The sequence below is a fragment of the Leptinotarsa decemlineata genome, unplaced genomic scaffold, assembly GCF_025532065.1.
Source record: "Leptinotarsa decemlineata unplaced genomic scaffold, Ldec_3_MD MMD2_tig00078346_RagTag_RagTag, whole genome shotgun sequence".
Lineage (NCBI taxonomy): Eukaryota > Metazoa > Arthropoda > Insecta > Coleoptera > Chrysomelidae > Leptinotarsa > Leptinotarsa decemlineata.
In genome coordinates, this window is record NW_027412724.1 from 1,378,556 (window position 1) to 1,403,361 (window position 24,806).

Sequence of the window (24,806 nt, forward strand, 5' to 3'; positions counted from 1 at the left end):
TAGAACCGATTGATTATAGCTCTTGGGGAACACCGATTGTACCCATTTTAAAAAGAGATGGTTCAGTGAGGATATGCGGGGACTTCAAGGTAACTCTTAATTCTGTGATTGAAATAGATCAGTACCCTTTGCCGAGAATCGAAGAATTATTTGTGAAGTTACAGGGGGGAACACATTTCACGAAACTAGATTTGGCAAATGCATATACCCAAGTGTGCCTGGATGAAAAATCAAAAAATTTGGTGACCTTATCAACACACAAAGGTTTATTCCGTTATAATACGGCACCCTTTGGCATATCCAGCATTCCGGCTAAATTTCAAAAATTAATGGAATCATTATTAGAAGGCATTCCGGGAATAGTCGTTTTCTTAGATGATATTTTGGTAAGTGGGTGTAATCGACAAGAACATCTGTCTAGACTGAATCAAGTTTCAACAAAATTGCAAGAAGCAGGGCTGAAAATATTATTGAAAAAGTGTGAATTTAAAAAAAAATAAGATTTCATATTTGGGGTTCGATATCGACAAGGAAGCTTCTCTACCAACGCAAGTATATAATGAGACAAGTGATTCAAACGTTGTTTCCATGCAACTTAGACAAGAAACAAGGGAGAATTTAGACAGTAAGAGTAGTTACGAGGAAGTACTAGAGACCTCCCATTCACCTCAGCGTACAATGGTCAATGTAAGACCAAGACGTGAAAAAAAACCCATAGATCGGTTAGAATATCGGAAATTGTAATTTTTTTTTGTCTAGATTTTTGTCTAGTTTTTTTTTATTTTTAGGGAGGAAGTATTGTAGTATATTGATTTAGTGGACCACTCGGTACTTCAGTTTATATTTGAGGACGTCACTTTTTTAAAGGAAAAAAACAGTAGGTATCAGGGCAGTATGTATGTAGTCGTTCAACAATAAACACCTATAATAAAACCACGAGTGATTTTAATTATTGGTATCAAGTCAAAATACATTACATGTTCAAAAACACTTGAAATAATGACAGTAACATACGGTGGTTGTACTCTAAGTCAGAAAAATATTTACAAGTGGTAAAAGCTTTTTACAGGTCCAAAAGATGTGAATGATAAGTAGTGTCCGACTGAAAGTTCGGTTTCGGTCGAGTTTTGGCAAAATAAAAACAGTTTCGGTGGCAAACCTGCCGAAACTATGACCGAAACCAAAACTGCATTCGGGAGTTACCGTGCTGTGATCGGTCATGTTCGGTGCGTTGAATTTCATACAAGCGACGAAGACATTTTGCCGAGTTCACGTGCCTAATCATGTCATGACTCGTGACTTACTTTCTGATTTACATTGTTTATTACATAAATATTAAGTACCTATTGTGATATTAGGTAACAACTCAAATAAGTAATTTTATGTTTAATATTTTTGAAAAATCATCAATAATATTCAAAAGATGGATCTACACTTACTCGAATAAACACTTCACCTATTATAAGTATTTTCAAGGTGCAATTAATATTTTTTCTTAAATTAGGCTTTGTTATGTTGATTATTAATAAGTAAAAATGTCGAAGACTGCCTAACGTTGTGATTTAAAGATAAAAAAATTGGGACTGACCGATTGTTATGTTTTCTTTATTTTCTATCAAAATCAGTTGGCTCATGCCATGCAGTTTTTTCAGAAATTTTGGGTATTAGGCGTGTGGCAGCCGTCGCATGAGCATCGGTCAGGAATTGTGAATGACGTCAATGGAGTTCCAGATTTGCTTGAAAGAGTCATAACTGGTGACGAATCATGGGAATATGGCTATGACAACGAAACCAAAGTCCAATTGTCCCAATGAAAGAGTCCAGGAGAGCCAAAACAAAAAAAAAACACGCCAAGTTTGATCAAATGTCAATGTTTTGCTCACTGTTTTCTTCGATGGCGTAGTGCATCAGGAGTTCTTGCAACATGGTTGTAAGGTCAATAAGGAGTATTATCTTGAAGTTATGCGCAACTTGCGAGAAGCAATACGAAGAAATCGTCCAGTATTCTGGAAAAACAATTAATGGCTTTTGCATGACGATAATGCACCTGTTCAATCGTTATTGCTTGTTCGTAATTTTTTGGCCAAAAACAACACCATAATCAAGCACCAGCCATCGTATTCATCAGATTTGGTTCCCTGCGACTTTTTCCTGTTCCGAAGAATTGAAAAGACCCATGAAAGTACGGCGTTTTGCGACAATTAAAAAGTTAAAAACCGTATCGTTGAGAGAGTTTGAGGACATACCAAAACTTCATATCAGAACTGCTTTGAGGATTGGAAAAAACGTTGGCACAAGTGTATCATATCTGAGAGGGACTACTTCGAAGAGGACAAAATTAAAATTGATGAATAAATGAATATTTTTCGAGAAAAATAAAAATTCACATTATTTTTTAACAGACCTCGTATATAAAATAGTTTCAGTACTTTCGTCATTTGTGAAGCCGTGATGACTTGAAGATAGCAGCCTATTCACAGTTAAAAATGAAAGCAGTTGATTTTTTATATTCAATTCATAAATCTTACTAAAGCTCGACAGTATACTTATTCCTCTGTAGTTTTCAGTGGAGTGGAGGTAATCTTTTTTTATAGATTGTGTTTATAAGCCCTAGCTTGAGTTCGTCTGGAAAAATTATTTGTTCAACTGATAAGTTTATTAAATATCTAGGGAAGGCTCAACTCATAACTACATCTCTCATTTAGATTATTAGATATCCCAACATATTCAGAGAAGTACTACATATTTTTCAGGTTACGAATCAGTTCTGTTACCTACAAATTGAAAGTAACTGATACAATTTACTGGAAAATTTTTACTCTAAGGGTGAACCTCAATGTGTTTCGCTATACAATAGCTTCCTCAAGGAGAATGGTGGCTTGAGGAAGCTATTATATAGTGATTCTGAAATTATAAATATATTCTCTCACCTATAGAATAGTGTTATTTATTATTCTCATTATTCAAATGGCGCCCTTTATTATTTTTAGATGATAAAATCAAAGTAGGAATTACCTTTGCTTCTGCTTCATTTCCCTCAATTTCTCCATATTGCTAATATATAAAGGATTATTTATATCTTCTGCCTTTAGGAGTGATGCATAATGGGCTTCTAGTTCAAGAAGAAGTTGCTTAGTTTTTCTTGTATCTCGAGAACCCTGCGGAGTATCGTTGTCCTTGTCAGGAGTAACAATATCCATGTCTATGATTTTTCGTGGTGCTGTCACAGATCCACACTGTACAAAATTAGAGAAAGGTTAATGCAGTCAAGCTGCTGGAAAATAATTCCATGAAATTCAAAAGATAAATAGATAAGTACTATTCTGATCATTCCCATATTGGTTTTAATTTAAGAGCCACTGGTAGACAGCTATTTCAACCTATTGGGCATCGTCAGTACCGGGTAGACGGTCTTCGATTGAAGACAAAATGTGAATAACCAAGAAAAATACTTAATAAAAATAACTGCGTAAACGCAAGCGAGACATAATTAGAACTACCTATTGGTGTAACACCCAAGTCAACTTGCCAAGATAGATAGATAGAGATATTCAGATAGATATCCTTTATTAGTTCTTTGTAATAAAAAACTTTTTCGGGTGTAGAACATGTCAATTACAGTAAACATTATAGAAGTAGTAGAAAACCATGAGGCAGTATCATTATTATTGGTTAAGAATATAAATGGCCACAGATGTATGAATAACAATGTTATCACAGTCAATATACTTAATGTAATATTATTATAGTAGATACAGAACACAAAACATATACATCTATATGTACATCACAATGCAGACTGATACGACATGAAATATTCAATGCGAACATCAGTTTAAATTATTTTTGAAGAATTCTTCCAGCGAATAATAAGATTTGGAGAGAAGCAAAGTTTTCAATTTATTCTTCGTGATCATAGAAGACAAAGTTCTGAGAGATTCAGGTATCTTGTTATAAATATTAATGATTGAAAAAGGTATATTTTTTTGAAGATAGGTCGAACGTGTCTTTATATTTGAAAGGTTATTTTTGTTTTGTGTGTTGTGGGTATGGTTCCTATCATGAGTCACAAAAAGAGATATATTTTTTTTTGACAAATACCACAGATTCATAAATATAGAGACCTGTTAGTGTTGATATTTTTTTCTCTGTGAATATTTTTTTACAGCTGTCTCTCTAAGAAAGGTTGAAAGTTTTTCTGAGACACCGTTTTTGCAATATGAACTACAGTTTTGTGATCAGTAGCCTATGGTCAACACTGTCAAAAGCCTTGAACAAGTCCAGATAGACAGCTGTTGTAGCCTTTTTACTATTAATAGATTGAATTACCTTACATAGAGCTTGATAGTTAGCTCGAGTAGTTGATTTCTTTCTTCTATATCCATTCTGCATATCACTTGGAAGATTATTATTCTCTAGATACGTGATCAGTCTATAGTATATTATTTTTTCAAAGATTTTATTAACATTTGACAATATTGCAATTGGCCTATAGTCGATTATTTCATGTTTATTTCCTTTTTTGAAGATAGCTTTGACATACACAATTTTAAGATTATCAGGAAAAATACCTGTCAAAAATTATGTTTTTATGTCGATGTTGGTGGTTTGACCAATCAACCAACAACTGCCGTTGCAAAAATTTGGGAAACTATTCTGGAATGCCATCGAAAAACGAATAAAAAAAATTAAAATTGGATAAACGAACTTCTAGCAAAATTTTGAATCATCTTGTGAATAATCAAAATTGAATTATTTTTTAAATTTTCATACAAATTATAGAATACCTGTGTGAATTCTAGGTTCACACATGTTGATAAATTGAAAATGTTGTTTTTTTTTTAATTAACTTTACAAGTTCTCTTCGTAAGGTTCATATCATAGTTTATAAACAATAAGGCATATATTCTAAAATATTATTGTATTTATGCATGATTGAACTTATATTATTATTATTATCATCATGATCTTAATTATGGTTACTTTAGTCAATTGAAGAGACTGGCGAGAAGTGCAAACAATTTTGATTTCAAATATTTTGGTTCATTACTTGCCCATTTTAAAAGTAGCATCTCCAAAAAGTTCTCTAATAATACTTTTTTTGTACAGTGTACTTTTTAATAAATTATAGATCTATAATAAAAATTATTCTAGTTTATAAATTTTTTATTTGTGTATTATTTTTCAGAAACGTTTTCTTCCGTCAGAAGAATCAATATAAACAAGTACATAAACTAGAATCAAAGTTATTTTAAATGGATATTAGAATCCTCTTCGGGCATTTTTCCTAGATACGAGAAATACCAAAAGAGCAAACATTTCTGGAAAGAAATGTTTTGGCTTCCTACTTCTTCACCTTTATATAAAAAATGTGGACATCTTCCAAAGAAAGGAAGATTCTTACTTTTTTTGTATAAAGATTGAAAAGTAGAAATCTAAAATATTTCTTTCCCAATAATTTTTCTCTCCTAAAAATATACCTTTTTCAAAATTTGATATAAATTATGTATATATACATATTTTTTTATATGTATTTTTATTGTAATGAAGAAACTTCCAGTTCATTAATAAACACAGTAATAAATCACAAATGTTTAATAAAACTCTAAGCTCATACCTGCAATTTTCCCAAGGAATTTTCAAACTGTAAGGGTGTGTAAACTCTAGGAGTTAGGGTATTTTGATTTTCTTGCCTATCGCTGTTCCTATGTTGCCTTTTGTTGTTAAAGAGGTTTCGTTCATTCAAGTTCTCTTTATTGCTTCTCGATTTTCTCTCTTTGAAAATCTGAAAATAATTCCAAAATTACGTTGATTTGAAGAAAAACTAAAATCTTAAAAAAAAAACTATAATTGTGCAAGTCTATTAATAGAATACTTACAAAAACAAATTTTATTTAATAATTTAGAGATCATTCAATTCAGCAGAATGACATCATTATGTAACAATCAGGACCCTAGAGATATCACACATTCATAAAATATATCACACACTTCAATGGATTATAGAACCCTCAAAAAAGAAAAGACTTATCTGGTGAAAGTTTCCTCAAAAAAATAATAGAGAAACAACAGGTATAATAATCCCAAAGAACTCACTGTGTAGTAATAATCATCAAAATAGGGAGTTCCTGTATTCAGCTGCAGCAGCTGAATATTCAACAACCACTGTTTCTCTCTCAAAGTCATCAACCCCGCATATTCATCTCTTGGCTCTTGGCTTTCTCTGTGCTGTTGTCGGTAACCTCCACTGTCATGCCTAGTCCTTTGTTGTTGATGGTTATATTGTTGTTGCAGATTATGTATCTGATTGGGCAGATTTCTATGTAACATGGCGGCATTTGCCTGCATGTTGTTAACGTGGCGTGGAGGAGGAAAATTAAAGGGATGGTTCACCTACAAATGAGCAAATGAATTATTCAATGACACTAGGAAATATGTTGAGCACGTTTATATTAGTCATTATCAGAGATCTATTCTCCTCTTTCTATTATGATTTTTTTAATTATAAACATTTTTAAAAAAACTGAAATTTGATCTAAAGATTTCAGATCATCTTCTGATGACACCAACTTAGCTGACGAAACGCGCCCCACTATAGTTCTGGTATCTGACAGAATTGTGTTCAGAATAGACCTAAAAACAAGGAATGTTTATAACCAGTTTTTAATTATTTGAACATATTTGTATTCATAAGTATCTAGTCACATCATTCCTTATTAAAGTACAAACACACAGTTACTAAACAATTGTCAGTATAGACAATCCAAAAATGTTGCTCTATCAGTTTGATAATGTTCATTTTTGTACTTCTAGTTGACTGATAGAGAGATGCAAAATGTCTAATGGTCCAGTATTCTGGTGTCGATACATAAAAGAGACTGAAACTAAACTCTTAGGTTTAGCCTAACCATGAAAGGCTCATTGCCCTCTAGTTTGATAATATTAGTAATAATATTTGCTTCTCAAAAGTTTTTGAAATAGAATAGATAAATAGTAAGAAAACAAAGAACCTGGTAGTGAGAAAAAATCAAAATTCATCACAAAACTTACACAATTCTTTAAATTAAATATCATTCAGAGCAGACTAGAATGAAACATTCAGGTATCTCAGTTATTTGTAAAAAATTATTCAACTGTGCAGTAATTTTTCTGAATAAGGTGAGTTCTCAACTTGGACTTGAAAATTTATATGTTGCTAGTATCTTTTATCAAGGTTTTCCATATGTTGATTATTTCAAGTCCAAGGTACATGCGATTTTTTTAATAGTGAGTGTTTCGATAAGGAGCAACTTTTAATATAGTAGAGTAACCATGATTTTCTCAGTTCAATATAAACATAGAAATATTATTTATTTTTGATTGACTTCGAATACAAACAGTTCAATTACCAGATCAAAATAAACAAAGTAACTCATGAGAAATACTAGAGCCATAATTAATGGAACAGTATTGAAATGAAATTCTATTTACAATAATCACTTTTAGTCGCAAATTATACCAAGACTTTTGAGTAAAAGCACTTGTTTTCATACAATTAGTGGAATTATTCTAATTCGAGGGTATGGAAGAACTGGACTGTCAACGTGTGTGTTCAAATTTTAGACTCGAAAGGAATAAGGGTTGAATGTATCTCAACATCCATATCGGAGAATAAAACTTTGGCGCTACTTGCTCCGTTGTGAAAAAAAACATTTGTTTCGCCTAATCTCATAAATATATACTTGCCGTGGGGATTACTTATTGTTTTCTATTTAATTACGAAACCTACACTAAATACACTTGTCACCAATGATTTTTAATTTGAAATAATCAAATGCAAATTTTGTAATATAATTAATTATATTACTATTATCATAAACCTCAGAACCCGCTGAGTATTATCATATGAAAGTAATGCAATTACAAAAGAGTTCGACCTGTTTTCAAACTATTTTTCTAAAATAGTTCAGACAAAACAAATCGCAAATAATCAATAAAAAGTTACAATAAAAACCCATAGTGCACCATAAAAACTTTCAATTTGTGGCAAAAAAGTCCTCCAACTCTACAAGGTGAGTAAAAATTTGTTTTATTATATGGTGGTCTTTAAAAAGTGTTATAGAAAAAATGGTAACTGACTATACAGGGGAGAATCGACTGATTGAACATTTCATAATTCAATTCAAAGGCTAATTTTTCAGCATTCTCAACAATCTGGGATTCTTTACTAAAATGTACAAAAATTAATGTATTTTCAGATTGTTTTACTCTGAATGTTTGCATCCTAATAAAATTTTATGGGTAAACGAAGACAAAACATATTTTTTTAAATCGTTTGTAACTAGCTACTCTATAAATTTAGGTTTTCCACTCTTAGTACAAAAAACTTTGTGGTCTTTCGTTTTCTAAGAGAGTGAGGTAATTGAAAGATGATTTTGTAAAATGATGAGTTCTTGATATCAACAGTTCAAAATGATTACATTTTCAATGTTTTTTGTCATGAGACTGTCAGAACTGAGGCTGTCTATTTCAACTGATGTTGTAGTATGATTCGACATTTTGGGATTCTTCGGCCCATTTTGATAAGGTATTCATATCCCAAGAGAATAATTCTGAGAACAATATTCGAAGCCACCCCCAGTGTCATGGCAAACCATCATTTCAGCAGTTTAAGGTACTGATTCTGCCTTGACTATATAGATATATATTTTAGGTGATTATGTATATGAAAAATGTTGAGCTTCAATTTGATACAAACTGTGGCCTTCATCCACATAATACTCATAATAGAAAAAATTTACATGAATTACATTCAAGACTATCATTGTCCAAGAGTTACCCAAATCATATCGGTATCAACCGTTTCAATAAAATTCAAAAAAATATTGGTACTTCTATAACCAGGCCCGGATCTAGGATGGGGGGCAAGCCGGGGCTTATGCCCGGGCGGCAAGTTCAGAGGGCGGGCGAATCCACACTTTACAGAAGAATGGACCACTTATCATTCACTTAACTTTGACCTACACCAGGCACGAACATTATTATTCGCGAGGCGCGAGGCATAGTTTCTTTGTGTTTTACTATTTAGTATTTGTCGATCATATTAGATATTGGACAATGTCGTGGCCAATCTTATGATAATGGGTCCAATGTGGATGGCATCTACAGGGTGTTCCATCTCAGACGAGCCACCCCGTATTTTTCTTAACCCATACTGAGTGGCAAAATTTCCCGAAACACGTCGAATGATTTTGTTTGGGGACATCTTTTGACGTATATTTTAGGCTTGAACGAGCAATCCCCTAAAAGGGGGCTCTTCAACCCCTCAAACTTGAATAGGGGAGAGGGGTTGTGTGATACTCTATTTGAAAGGTCTTGGAAGCCTCTTTACAACGGTGTATGAAAAACGTAAATTTGATGAACCGTTTGAGGTTTGAGGTTGAGGTTTGATTGTGCTATCATGCTGAATTTGAATTTTACTTCTCTTAACTCGGAGTCGTTGTTGCCGGGTATCTAATACCCGACGAATTTTAAAACTGTCAAAATTTCAAAACAAAATGCGCGAGTTAATTGTCAGTTACAATAGCTGCGGTTGTTGACCTCTTTTCGCGTATTCCCTTCTTTATTTAGTGTTGTTGCGGCTGCGACGAAGTTATACCCGGCCACAATGGTCAAGTAAAATTTATAAAGACAGCATGTTTGTTGTTTTTTATTGTTTATTTATGAATTGCATATTGTTTTTCACAGTTTTATGAACCATGTCTTATGAAAAGAAACAAAGTCGACTCCTAACCTGCCAAAGACAAAAAAACTAGCCATAACTGCAATAAGTGTAACAAGCCTATTTGTATGTAATAATTAAGCTTTGTTATACAAAGTTTGTGTTTCTTATTTATATTCTAAAAATAATGTTATATTTTGTACCTAAATTTGATGATAGTATGCTATTTTATAATAAATAAATATTTAATTTGTATTAATAATGTTTATAATTACCTATTTCCCTATGAATAAGGAAATAATGAATAATGAAATGAATAAGTTCTGTCCAAGATGTATAAAATCCTGGTGTAAGAAGTTCAAGATACTTCAATTAGATTTCTAGTGTTTTGTGTATTTCCTGCCAGACAATACTTATATTGCAATCTGATCAGAAGATTTGATCCTTTGGAATTCTGCTCAAAATGTTATTGAACATGAAAAAATGTTTAAAGAGAGTATTTTACAAATATCACTGCATCATTTCAATATTCTTCAAATTCATGTAAATGAGTAAAAAACGTACTGTAATGCAATGACTTACAATCTGAGAATATTCACATTCATTCCACCAGGTACTTAGATTCATCATAGAGTACCACAAAATCTACAAGGGTTTTGAAATATTCAGCGGACTCCTAGATAAAATATTAAAAAAATGTTAATGATGATTAATTTCTGAATTCAAAAATCAACTGACACAATTTATTTCAAATCACTGACAATTTCTTCAACAGATACTATTATTTACGGAAACGCAGAACGGTCACATTTTTAATATTTGTTTCTTGGAAATTGAGACTTCAAAACCCGAAATTCAATCTTGAAATTAGGACTTTGTAACCCAAATTACGACTTTCTAAATCGAAATTACGGCTTTTTAACTCGAAATTACGACTTTTTAACTCGAAATTATAACTTTTCAACTAGAAATTACGACTTTCAACTCAAATCACTACTTTTAACTCGAAGTCACGACTTTTCAACTTGAAATCACGACTTTTTAACTCAAAATAACTTTTTTTAATATATAACATGAATATTGACATAAATTTGATTAAGTAAACAATAATATACATAGGTAAAATTTACCCGGCCACAATGACTGAGTTCTGTTTAGTAGCTACAATTACGCCGGGTTAATGGTACTAATATTTTGAAAATGTAAATTGAAGAACTGCAAACGTATGAAGCAGAACTCAACATTTTCAAAGATCGAGCTCCACTTTTATTCGGTGATATAGACTAACAGTTTCTATCTCTTGCAACATATCTATGTCCATGATCTGAAGGATGCTTTTTCTAATATTTGTATTGCCCTGTGAATTTACTCTATGCTTCCTACTTCATCCACAAGCTGAAGGCGAAGTTTTAGCAAACTATAACTAATTAAAAATTATTTGCGATCTTCTGTGAGCTGGAAAGCTTATTGAGTCATACAATCTAAGCAATAGAAAATCGAACTGAACACGAATTAAATTTTGACAAGCCTTTAGATTTGTTTGCTGAACAAAAAGCTTGAAGAGTAAAATTGTAATATCAATTCACAATATGCAATAATATATTTGATTTTTATTTTACATATTTTTATTTTAAATCCTACCCTAAGCTACTTATAAAATATATGTTCTACACGTTCATATCTTTATATCTGTTAATAAATGGGCTTGACACAGAAAGAACAGCGATGGATACATTATTTCCGGAAGGCCTATGTCCAAATGTCAATAAATTAGTGGACATTTGATAGCTAAAATTATAATGATGATAAAGATAAAAAAAATATAAGTGGGTGGGGGCGGCATTTTTCAGTTTTTGCCCCGCCTAAAAAAATTGAAGATCCAGGGTTGCTTACAACAAAAATTAAATTCAAACCATTAATTTTTATGCACCAAAACATTCTACTCAGTGAATGAATTTCTTGTGTTTCCAATTTTATTGTATGAGAAAACTTTTAGGTGTTTAATTTTATATCTCATTAACAATGATAGTTACTGATCTGAATTTTTGTATTGTATTTTTTATTAGTCAGAAGTCAAAAAAGTCAACTTTTACTAGATTATAATTATTCAGTATTTATCTAATAATGCTGAAAAAGCATTATTAGATAAATGTAGGATATATGAAAACTTTTCGAAAGATTTCAAAATACTATTCAAAAAAATTGTATTTTCAACTGACATTTCCTTTATTCTCATTTCAAAGATGGATTCAGTTTCCATTTCAAATATAAGGGACATACAAAGAAATATTTTGATGGGGGCAATGAAGACCTGAAGGTTTTTCATTCGACAGAGAGTCACGTAATGACTGTCAGCTAAATTTATATTCAACTTTCCAATTAATACAAATAAAAGTAGATTTTCAAACGAAAATTTCTGACCTAAAATGTGTGATTTTTTAAAACAATGTTATTTTTAGGTTACTTTTGTTTAGATTTTCCTCAATATTATGGGGAAACGTAAATAAAAATTATACATATTCTACATACATAATGAAATTTTGAAATAAAGTGTGATAATTCCTTATATCTAATGCATTCTGATGCCAAAAAGCTATAAAAGTGACTACAGTAGTAGGCTATAATAACAATACAATGACATGGCAACAAATTCTGTAATAATGGTTTCTAGCAAATCTGAAATACTAACAGAATAACCCAAAGGAATATTTATCGCCTTGTCAAATGTCAAAATCATGTGTTCTCTTATTTTCACTTTCTCTCCTCCGATCATTCTTCAATTACTGCATTCTATTATTAACAAACGGCCAGTATGTGTAAATAGTTCCCGATGAATGATTACATAGAAAGAACATACACATTTTAAGAACATTTCAAATTTAATTGATACTTACAGGAAACTGATTCTGCATGCTTCCAGGGGGATACATGAATCCTGGTGGCCTTGGAGGGCCATTAGGTTGCATAAACGAGTGAGGAGGTATCAATCGCAACATACCAGGAGGTAGCATATTAGGGCGATGGTTAATCTGTTGTTTCAAGGGGCCTAATCCTGGAGGTGGAATATTCATTGGAGGTAAGCCTGGTGGTGGTAATCTCGTATTTACCAATGGGTGCTATTTGGGTGAGAGAAAAAATACATATTAGGTTTTCGATATGTTTTTGATTTGTTAAGAGTTACGTGTGCAAAATGTACCTCATAAATGAACATATCTGAACACATTGAAACTAACCTGCATCAATGAATGATATGAATGTCCTGGCGGGGGTAATAGTGGCTTAGGTAATTGCTGTTGTTGATGAATTTGATGGTGCTCCTGGAGTGGTTTTGATGATGTAGCAGCATTTTGTGAAGATTTGATAAGGTTCTTCTCTATCTCTTCCACAGTGCATATTTTTTTAGGTTGAGTAGCTAACAATGATGGAGTGCTATCTAAACTGCTAACGGATTTTGATGAACTATCTGTATGTGCTTCAATCTGAACAAATAAAAATCAAGAAGAATTTAGTTGAAAAAAAACATATTCTTCACTTGCTCCTTAAAGAATAGGTTGGCAAAAAACATTCAAAGTGAATTGAAGGTCTAAAGATTTGAATCAAGAATAATATTCATCTTCATAACTGAAATATAGTACAAAAATTCTATTCTCTCAGGATCTTCAAATTCGGACCCTGTATTTTTTTGGCTTGGGATTATATTAAAAAACCCTTTTTTTCATTTTGTGGACTTTTAATAGACATACTGGGCAATGACAGTTATGTCAAATATTCAAAGAAAGCAAATTAACCAAAAATTCAGCATATATACATTATTAGAAGATCCACCTAATCGATACATAATATTTATCTAAGGATCTTGATTAACATGCTTATATAAGCTTCACTTGTATGTTTATTTGTTTGTAACTGACTTCTTTGGGGCTAATGGGGCTTTACAAAACAATCCACCAGATGAGCCACCATCCATTTCCATGAATATTCAAATGAACCTCCAACCTTCTATAAGTGACATCCAAACTATCTTCAACTACAAATAGACTGACTGATGTTCGGTGCTTCGATAAGTTCGTTGGGGGTTAAAATGAATACCAATATATCTTGGCACTATCATGTCGCTAGAATTGCCGTTTCTCAAAAACTTGGAACACTGTTCCGAACCAGAAAACTGTACACACCTCAGCAACTTTTGATGCTCTATAAAGCTCAGATCAGATCTTCTTTGGAGTATTGTTCTCGTGTATGGATACCCTGAAGCTGCTGGATTCCATCCAGAAAAGAGCCATCCACCTGATTTGAGAAGCGAACATCATTTGCAACCTTGATAGTCTGGAAGATCGAAGAGAGGTTAGAGATTTGTCTCTCACGGGAAGTGTTCAGTTACTTGGAACATTTGATTCCACCAAGACCGGTACATATCAGAAATACGTGATGGACTGTGACTGCTCATCGTTTTGAGGTTCAACACAGTACACCTCGAATTTCACTGTTCAAGAACTCTTCCATTTGGAGAACTGAGTTTATGTGGAATGAACTTCCTGAGGACATTTTTCCAAATGGATTAAATCTCCAGCGATTCAAATCCAATGTGAATTGCTACTTCCGCACGGGCACCGCACTTAGAGCGCCCTAAGGATTTTCCTGTAGTGCTTGTATTTTGTCCTTAAAAAAAAAGTGTTGTCAGCTGAAAGATATTGTCTAGCAGCTGAATACCTTAGATTTACTCAACTTGGACAAACCAACTGCCCATAGGTTTATTTGAAAGCAGGAAATTCATCCAAAAACAAGTTCTGATCCCAAACACCAGAACTGTAACATTTTTTTCAACGCTCGTTTAGACAAGATGGTGTCTTCGGGACATAAAGCAGAGTAATTCCTAACTCTAAAGCTGCCACATTCATATTTAACACAGTACAATTTTACTTTTAAACATACTTTAATGATTTCTGGTATAAATTGGTGAAAAATGTTCTAGTGAAAGTTCCCTTTAATTTTTAACAGTGATTCATATGAAGGTAAACAATAGGCTTCCATTGTCTAATTTGATATGATTTGAAATCTCTGAAATAACAAATGAAAAAGAATATCTGAAAATAACAATTCTATTAAACAAAAAAACACTGAAAAGAAATTACAATAATAAAAATTAAGCAAAAAAGTGAAAATCGAATCATTAAAATGAACTAAAAAATAAAAATTTAAAAGATTTCAAGACAAGTTACTTCACGACATTTCCATTGTTAATATCCACAATCATCTTCGAGTGATGACTGGACTTATTCCTCCGAGAAATGACTATTCATAGGTCATTCGAGTGCTTTCACCTATCCCCTCTTCCCACTCTCCGCTTCACCGGTTTAGCGGGAGATGGACATTTGGCGGGAGTTGACCGTTTTCCGCTTTATTATAGGTTTCCATATGTTGCGTATCTCTACGCTAGGTTGGCTAAAGGCGTCGTTGGACAACATGTATGCAGCTTCTTTGAATTTTCTCCTAAACCAGTTTCTGAAAATTTTGAGTCTTCAGCCAGGCAAAAAAAAAGACTGAAGTACTGGTAAAGGCTACAAGGTAAATATTAAAATTATATGGTGGAATTCCTGAAGCCTGCCAAGAATTTCCTAAAATTCAGAGAACACATACAGTGCATTTCTTTAATCTCTACCCTCCTTTTTTTTTTTGAACGGGTCAACTCAAAACATTGAATTTGGGATAATGAAATTATTGCATGAATACTTTATTTTGAAGTGAAATTGACAGATGAAACTTTCAAGATGGAGACTAGGCGTCACCTGGGAAAAAAAATTAATGGAAAGGGGGTCTTGTGACATCTTTTTGAAGCTCCCGACAAATGCTTCACAACTTTCGTCAATATCTCTACAAATATTTATTATTCTCTGCCGTATATCCAATATTGAAGCAGGTTCAGTTTCGTACACCTTTTGCATCAAATAGCCCCATAAAAAAGTCCAAAAGTGTCAAATCTGGTGAGTGGGTTCGCCATTCTGTAGGACCTCGACGGCCAATCCAACGACCGGGAAAAATATTATCCAAATAGTTTCTTACTTGTCTGGAGTAATGTGGTGGTGCTCCATCTTGTTGGTTGGAATACAATATCCATATCAAATTCATTAGGATTCGCTTCGACGATTTCACTGATGAGAGGGTCAACAATAGTTTCCAACATATTCAAATACAGTTCCCCTGTTAAATTTTGATCAATAAATAGAGGTTCTACAATATGGTTTTCCAATATTCCTGCCCAAACGTTAATTTTTTCTGGATATTGGGTATGTATTTCCCGGAAAATGTGAGGGTTGGTATCACTCCAATAACAGCAATTTTGTCTGTGAACATTACCGTTTAAAAAAAATGTACATTCGTCACTAAAACAAATATTGTGGAGATAGGTAGGATGCCTTGCAATGGTTTCTGTCATGATTTTGCAGAATTCTGTTCTTCGATCAGGGTCATCTTCAGTTAATTGGTGTACCATTTCAATTTTGTATGGATGATACCTATTCCTCTCCAAAAGTCTCCACACAGTAGAAAGAGACACCTTACAAACATTCGCGATGGAATAAGTAAACTGTTCAGGATTTACGGATTTACTACCATCTCACCAATTATTTGCAGTTGCTGTTTTTCCGAAATGGTAGTTGTGAATTTGGATACAAGTTCCCCTTGTATCCTTCATTGAAAATCCTTTCAGTCCTTTAAAAGTTACGCGTCGCACCGTAAATAAAAATCGCTTCAATTTTTTCTTCCAATGCACCAGAATTGACCATTTTAGAGATTGCTGACGTGGTAGCTTTCTACTAGTAAAACCGAAAACTAAATGAGAATATTCTAACTGAACAATGATGTTCATTGTCGTACTGACATTTTTTGTCGTTTTTATAAACAAAAAATAACTTAACAAACCTTATCAGGTTGTTGGAATTGCCATATGGCAGATGAAATGGAATTTTTCTAGAAATATTGATATTAATGTGTTTGTCTTCAGGAAATTATTAAATGTTCCGCCATTTTGTAGTAGGTAAAGATAATAAGACATGTGAATAAAAACTAGCACTTTCTAACTAGCATATGCTAGGTCTAGTAAGTATTTGGTCTAATCAGTGTGAATGAAGAGTAGTAGAAAATACTAGGGCAAGTCTAGTAGAATCCGGAAAAACCCAAGCACTTACTCGCGGGGTAGTACATGCTAGACCAAGTAAATGGTAGGTTTTAACGTTCCTGTCACGACACGTTCTCCCCTCCACTACCTTTCAGTCTACTCCACATCGGCGGCCCCTCTCTCACTCTGTTCAACCACGTGCTAGAAGATGTATTCATCATCAGAAGAATCTGACAATGATTTTAATAAAATAGAAAGAATTGATCGCACTCTGTTTGTACGTCTCCTGTCGGATCACATTGTCTTACTTAGCAAATCAGAAACCTCTGCTGTGATGAATGCTAAGAAAGAGGCTTGGGAAACCTTACGCTTTGACTACTGTGGTGCATTGGGGAAACAAGTTACTGTAGGCCAACTAATAAAAGCATTGAACAATGTGAAATCTACCGTCAAGAAGAAGACTGGCGTAAAAGTGACGGGAAACAGGAAAATGAAACTACAACCGTGGGAAAAAACATTCTTGTAGTTGATAGAAGATGATAACCCAGTATTCCTTAAACTCCCGGGTAATATTTCAGTTGGCACAAGTGCCGGGCCCCCAGTTCAGCAACCAACCAGTGATGACATCCAAGAAAGTTTGCCGAATACATAAACTGAAGGGAAACCAAATAAAAATGAAGAATCGAAGAGCCAAGAGAAGAAGCCGATGAAAACTAAATCTGATGCCGACCACCACAAAAATAAGATCAGAAAAAGTGAAAAAATTGTGTCGAATCATGAAGCAGATGAAACTAAAGACCTGTCCACACCGCAGTTGCAAAGGATTGTTTTGTTGCAACAATACAAACTGAATAAGATCAAACTGGGGAAGGAAACTATATTGTTTCCACACTTTGCCGTCGTGAACACTGCCGGGCCACTCGGCACTAATACTTGTAAACTGTTCCAATGCATTGCATGTTGCCTGGACATCCTTTTCTACAAATATACTCATCACCGTGCAGTCCAGGCTTTTGTATCTCAGTTTGAGTACAATCAAGGGCACCAATTACAGCCTCGGTCATATCTTCAGCTGTAGTTGGAAACCGTACCCAATTATGTGATTGTTCAACTACTCTACTCATCACCTACCTTATAGTCTTGTTAGCAGTAGTACGATGTACACCCACATCTTGAGCTACACCAGACTGAAAGCCAGGATCACCCACAAACCTCAGAAATATATCTATTTGCTGTCTTCTGGAAATACCACCGCCACGAGTATGACTTTCTTCAAGAAACTGTGCCGCAAGGAAATCAACACTCTCACTGTTGAACCTTAACAGTTCTTTACAATTACGTTTGTTTATTCCAGAGCGAACAGAATGAAATTTACGTTGACGAATAGGCATAAACTCAGCCATGATCAATAACAAACTGTGGACTGAGCAGACAGGTAGTAAATGATAGGAAAAAGTCTAGCATGCCCCAGACCAGGCTTGAAAATATCGAAGCATATGCGACAGAACAATCTACTTCAAAAGTTTTATTCACATTTTTTAAGCATTCACTACTCGTCCGGGAAAACTCTAGAACTTACTACCCCTAGCAAGTGCTAGTGTGTTCATTCACACAAAACGTAGCATTTACTTAAGAAATCCCTAGTATTTGCTTATACTAGTTTTTATTCACATTACTGATTGACTTTATATTCTAGGGTTGTGAAGTATTCGTACGGAGCTTCAAAATGATGTGTCACAAGACCCCGCTTTCCATTTAATTTTTTCCCCAGATGGCGGCCAGTCGCCATCTTGAAAGTTTTATCTGTCAATTTCACTTCAAAATAAAGTATTCATGCATTAATTTCATTATCCCAAATTTCAATTTTTTGAGTTGACCCGTTCAAAAAATAAAAAGGGGGGACATTAAAGAATGTATAGTTTTTTAGAAAAGCGGTATAGATTGCAGTAAGATGATGTTGCTTGATATCAGTAAAAAATTTACAATAACAGAAAATTATAAATTTCAGGGATGAAATTCAATTGCGAAGTCTTGATCACCATAACTCAGATGAACCCCTTTAGACCTTCATTCAACAAGCTGTTAAAAAAGCATTACAGATTTATTGTATAGTTGAATCTACTTACAAATGATTGAGAAGCTTTCCGCAATGATGAAAGAACTGAGGAATTGAAACTGTTGTCAGTTTTATCGGAAGGTGTGTAAGACCACACCGAGTTAGATAAGGATACGCGATGCTCAGGTTCATCTAAAACTAGCTGTGATATGGAGTTCTCTGAAAATAAATTGAAATAAGTTAGCAACTGCTCACATGGATGTGTTTGATGAAGGAAAAACATAAAACGATTTTGTGATTTTTTCCGCACTTCTCAAAGATGTGTATAAAACATATTTAATCTTTTTTATTTTGACTGTTTTTCCTTCTCTTTGTGTCATTTTCTGATTTAACTTCTTATCAATTTATTTGTGTTTTAGTTTTATACTTTTGTTCAACACTTCTCTTTTTATAGCAAACAAGTGCTAACGATAATTTATAAGTGGTCACTTGTAGTAGTTCTTAAAATACCTTGGAACTCTAATATGTATAATTCTAGTTCTGATCAGAATCTAAATCAAAAATCAGCTATTTGTCAAATGAAAACAAAATCAAAAAGTGTGAAAGTGTAAGTGAATGCTATAACGTTACAATGATTCGAGAGGGTATAATGATCATAATGAAAAGAGAAATGAAAATTTCTATGTTTTTTACCACTTTTAATTGTAACTAACGTTACTATATGGACATTCTCAAACTAATACAATAAACTCAGAGTTTCAACAGAGTTTATTGTATTAGTTTGAAAATGTCCATATAGAACGAAACTGCAGTAACGTTAGTTACAATTAAAAGTGGTAAAAAACATAGAAATTTTCAAAAAAAAATCAGTATTCAATGTTTGGTTGTGATATTATGTCAACTGATTCGTTATAAACATTGTTTTGCTTGTAGACAAATGGTCCTCATTCAGGTGTCCATTATACCCATTGAATTAGTCTGCAAACTCGCTAGGAATCACACGATAAAGGTTAAGCTCTTGTTAATCCGTAGCTTACATATACTTCAACTTTTGAAAGCTATTGGTCCCAGGGGACTGAAGTGCCACAAATACTAAGAAATGAAATTACTACCAAGGGTTACGTTTTTTTCAAAAAACAAACAGTTGGAGAAAAGCTTGACATAACCAAAATAATTGTCACAGAGTAAAAGTTTGTGAAAAATCGAAGGTAAATTTTGATAAATAGCAGTTGAATAGTTAGAAACGACCAAGATCCCAAATTCTACGATGACTGAGATCACCATATTAATGATAAAAATTTCATATATGAAAATAAACTTTTTCAGTGCATATGATATCATAGTAATATAGCACTTTTCGATTTTTTGACTTGGTTAATCAAGAAAAAAGTAATTTTATTTCATACAAACAAACAGCCTTCGACTCAAATACCTGTCACAATTCACCAGTCCTTTAGTTACCAATGTCAGTTTTCTGACAAGATAACTAATAGACTAATAAGTCATGACAGGTATTTCACTCGAAAGGTGTTTGTTGGTATGAAATGAAATTACTTTGATTTGAGTATCCAAGTCCAAAAAATAAAAAGTGCTAAATTGCTGAATAAAGAATTGAAAACACATTCAAACGCAGTATTACAATCTGTCCCTTTTTGTAAAAAAATTCCACAGGGGTAGCTATTGCCCCTAAGGGGTTGATAAGGCAGTTGAATAATTTCATTGAAAAGGTTTATTTTCATATATAAAAATTGACCTTTTTCAGGATCTTCCATTTGCAAAGGGTAAAATAATCTGATTTCTGTTAGAAAAACAAAAGATTCAAAACAATCAATATAATAGCTTGTAGCTACAAGTCGATTCATATTCAACATTGTAATCACGAAAAGAAGTATGAGTATCTGGATCTCGTAACATAAAAAGAAACTGTCATTTTGGATAAACCACAAATACTGTACCAAACTCATAATTAATATGCCAGAATTTATAGGGAGACAATAGAAATTGATGAACACAGAAAAAATTGCAATAGAAAGGAAGAGGAAATAGATATTATAAAATCTAGCTTCTTGTCCTTGAATGCACACAAATAAGGCCATTTAATCCAACCAATTGAAACGAAGCCACGTCCACCACCAAGAATAAAACCAGAGACAAATTCGAATAATGTAGTATCTACTGTAACAACCCAAGCACTTTGTGGGTTGACCAATCACCTTTGATGTGTAACGCAGTAGTAGACAATACGTCAAACACAAAACCTATAGACTACGGCCAACAAACCCGGAAACAGCTTTGACCCAGTCAATATAATTTCTAAAAATAACAAAAGAAATTTTCAGGTTTAAATGTGGTCATCACCAAAAATAATATACTATATTGTCGAATTCTTAAAAAGTTATTGATTATCACTAATATCAGAATGTCGTATCTGGAAGTTTTAATATTAGATAAATGAAAAAAACATACAGGAAATATCAATAATGCAAAGGTCGACAAAGCTGCTTACTTGTTTGAAAGGAAAACATCTTCAATGGTATGGGGAGCAATGATTGCTATTGTTACATAAATTCAGTCATAAAAACTTCATATATTTACTTACTGAATTTATTCAGAAAAGTTTTCAGCAAAAAATACTGTTTGTATGATTTATGTAAGGTGATTCAGAAGTTATGGTGGTATTTCAAAATAGTCCCTTAAATTTTTGCCGCATGTTTAATAAACACCCTGTATGTGGAAATCTTCAATAATGAGGAAAAGCCAGCTGCAGCTCAATGCATTACTGAAACAAGTCAATTACCACCAGAAGACGATTGTAAGAATCAAAAGGTCAAACAACTATTATTTTCTAAACTGTTCAAACTTTCAAGTTATGAAAGCTTATCATTACACATTTTTGAAATTGATTTCACATATGTTCAAGACTTCAATTCTGCACAAAGACGTTGTGGCAGCATCACCAGGCAAAGTATAGCCTAAATTCATGAGGTATTGAAAGTTCTATCAAAATTCCTGCACATTTTCGAACTTTTCAGGTCCTAATTTTTTTCTAACAATTTCCTTTTTCTAGCTCTCCAGTAACCTTTGAATTTTATTGCTCGCACAGATACTGTGAGCACGTGTATAAACATTTTGAATGAAAATTTTAAACTACATCTAAAATTCCTGCATACTATTCAGGTCTTACTTCCGTTCTCTAGCTCTCTGGTTACCCTTGAATTTCATTATTCTCACAGACACTGTAAGCCACACTATAAACATTCTGAATGAAAATTTCAAACTCTTTTTGGAATATCAAAATAAAAACATTGTCCCTAATTTCATTAGTTACAAAACTCACGTACAAGTTCAAATATGAAAAAACTCATGATTTTTGAGAAAAGAAAAACATGCAAATTAGAAAATATTTTGCCAATTGTACAATGGATGCAATGCACATCATTCAAGGAACTGTTTCGTTTGACACGGACTTGGATTGACCTGAGTTTGAATAACCAAGGTTGAAATCTAATAATGGGTTCTGCCGGTAGGTTTCCGTTTAGATAAAAACTGACATGCCCTGACCTTGTTTATGCACCCTTCTCAAAATAAAATACACTTCAAGCTGGCATCAAAAAATTAATTCTCAAATTTCACCAGAGATATGTATGCTGGGGATATACATTTGCTGATAGGGGATTCCCAAATCTATATGTACCATGATGTGGGATATAAAAGTGTATATTTATGGTGATGGATAATTCCTCTTATATTTGATATTATAATCTAAGAGAATCACTAGACATTAATGGGTGTTTTGTTGGAAAATTGATATTCAGTGAAGTTTCTCTTCAACACTACTGTTAAGGCACAGTTTTCCATGTTGAATGAATGATATCAAATTAAATAAAACAGGTTGGAATATTGATAAATAATGTGACTGCCAACTTAGTAATGTGTGTATGGACATTAATATAAATATTAAGTGTGCAATGCAACATATATCATCATATATCATATTATGAGGTGGAAAAACAGTGTAGAAATTATAAAAACAGTTTGTATAAAGTATCTTTCAGTGTCTAAACACATTCAAACTTTTACCCAAGTGTTCAGAGTGCTTAGAACTTTTAGCAAATTCAGCAAATTGTTCGTGTTGCTCTTCCCAATCATCAAGGATTGAAGAATCCTCTGTTGCTCCAAATGTCTCATCATTGAGTGCATCATATTCCTCTTCATTTTCTAAACAATCATCTTCATCTGGTGGAAGTAAACTTTCCTGATTCTGCAACAGATTACTTTATTACTTTTTATTCATGCTAAAATGAAGGGAGTGAAGCATCAATTGCACATTAACTTTATTGAATTAGTTGTTAACCTTAATAAAAATCATTACAAAATTAATATCAATGAACAGATGTGCTGCAATACTAGATCTGATGCTTTCTATCATCAAAAATAATTAAAATAATCAAATATCGAAGAGAAAAAGGTATTTTTATTCAGTAAAATTGCTTCGACGCAAAAAAAAAATTATGATTTTTATCAGCTGGTATTCTAGAAAGGATAACCTTTCTTGTCAATCTCATAGATTATTCAGGAATCCAATCATTTTACTTACGTTCAAAGTCGAACCGAAGTCAAAAAATGTATTAGCCATTTGAATATTTGAAGAAATTAATCATTTCTTTCATTTATTTAATTTATTATCATAAGAACATACACGAAGTTAATTCTCTCTCTCTCTTCTCTTTTTGGCTCTGCTCCCTTTTGGTGCAATATGCCACGAAGTTGGTTCTCTCTCTTTAGGTTATCTTGGGTTTTGCTTCCGTACGGCGCATTTAGCCAATACGAAGTTGAGAGGCGCATTAAGCCAACACGAAGTTAGTTATTAGTTTTAGTTAGTTAGTTAGTTAGTCAGTTTATTAGTTAGAAGTTAGTTATTAGCATCAATCTCTTATTTCTTTCTATTCACCTATGGAGCCTTCACCATGAAATGAGTTAGCCAGATCTATCTTCAAGCAAGGGGAGTAAATTTCATTAACTAATATAAAATATAATGTTCAAGTTATACAGGATGTCCCGCAAATCTCAGATCAAAGTGTAGATAGGTTCCGATTCCACACAAATTTTGGTTTTTCCGACTTTTTTTTAAGACATTTCGGCACACTTATATTCAAAAATAAGTAGTAGGGTCATTAACCTGTCATTTTGAGTATTTACAAAAAAATCACACTTTACCTCAATTCTAGGGTTCAATTTTATTTTATCATGTTTTTCTTCGCAAATAGTAAGCATGATTCAAATGCTAGTAATCTTCTGTTAAAAAAATCTGTTTAAAATATGTTTTTCCGTTAATCAGTTGTCGCGCCCATACGAACGACAACTCTCATATGTTGAGAAACTTGTGCGAGCCAAGGACTAACGAGGTCTTACCTTTCAACGTGTGATTCCTAACACGGTTGCAGAATCATTCCAGCTTCAACCAGATAAATTCTCTCGAGAAAAATATCTGGTCGTGGCGCACTACCACCGCGGCCAATTCCACAATTCTAAAACAATATACAGTGAGTAGATGGAGCCCTTTCTATAAAAACTACTATATTTCGTGCTGAATTACATGATGCCCCATTTGTTTGAAAATTAGCAGTACTTCAATTTCTATTTACTAAAATTCATTGTCTTCCCAGTATTGAAAAAAATCACTTTGCCAAAATTTTAGTTTCGTCAGTTTTGTTATAAAAATAATTTCAACAACTCACAGATATGATACAATTCTGTGAAATTGCTGAACTTGAGCTGCTCGACTTGATCTGATCTGCTTTAAAGTTAAAAACAGCAAGAAATTAAAAAATAACCTCTATGCCTGACAATTACCATTTCAAAATTTTATTTGTAATGCCTTGCCCACATTTCATCAGGTGGCGTTTTGGCATCATGTGTAAGACAAATATATTCTT

General features: G+C 33.1%; 1 protein-coding gene across 1 annotated transcript in view; it reads right to left on the reverse strand.

Moving 5' to 3' along the window:
• Positions 1 to 23,626, reverse strand: part of Patr-1 (Protein associated with topo II related - 1) — a 29,787-nt gene extending 6,161 nt beyond the window's left edge. Inside the window, exons 1-8 of the mRNA XM_074185832.1 lie at positions 23,468 to 23,626; positions 22,951 to 23,131; positions 18,941 to 19,089; positions 12,934 to 13,179; positions 12,595 to 12,816; positions 6,097 to 6,393; positions 5,618 to 5,785; positions 3,016 to 3,236 (exon numbers count right to left, since the gene is read on the reverse strand). Coding sequence (XP_074041933.1) covers positions 3,016 to 3,236; positions 5,618 to 5,785; positions 6,097 to 6,393; positions 12,595 to 12,816; positions 12,934 to 13,179; positions 18,941 to 19,089; positions 22,951 to 23,131; positions 23,468 to 23,506 — 1,523 coding nt within the window. The 5' untranslated portion in view covers positions 23,507 to 23,626. The remainder of the gene's footprint in view (positions 1 to 3,015; positions 3,237 to 5,617; positions 5,786 to 6,096; positions 6,394 to 12,594; positions 12,817 to 12,933; positions 13,180 to 18,940; positions 19,090 to 22,950; positions 23,132 to 23,467) is intronic.
• Positions 23,627 to 24,806: the final 1,180 nt, after the last annotated feature.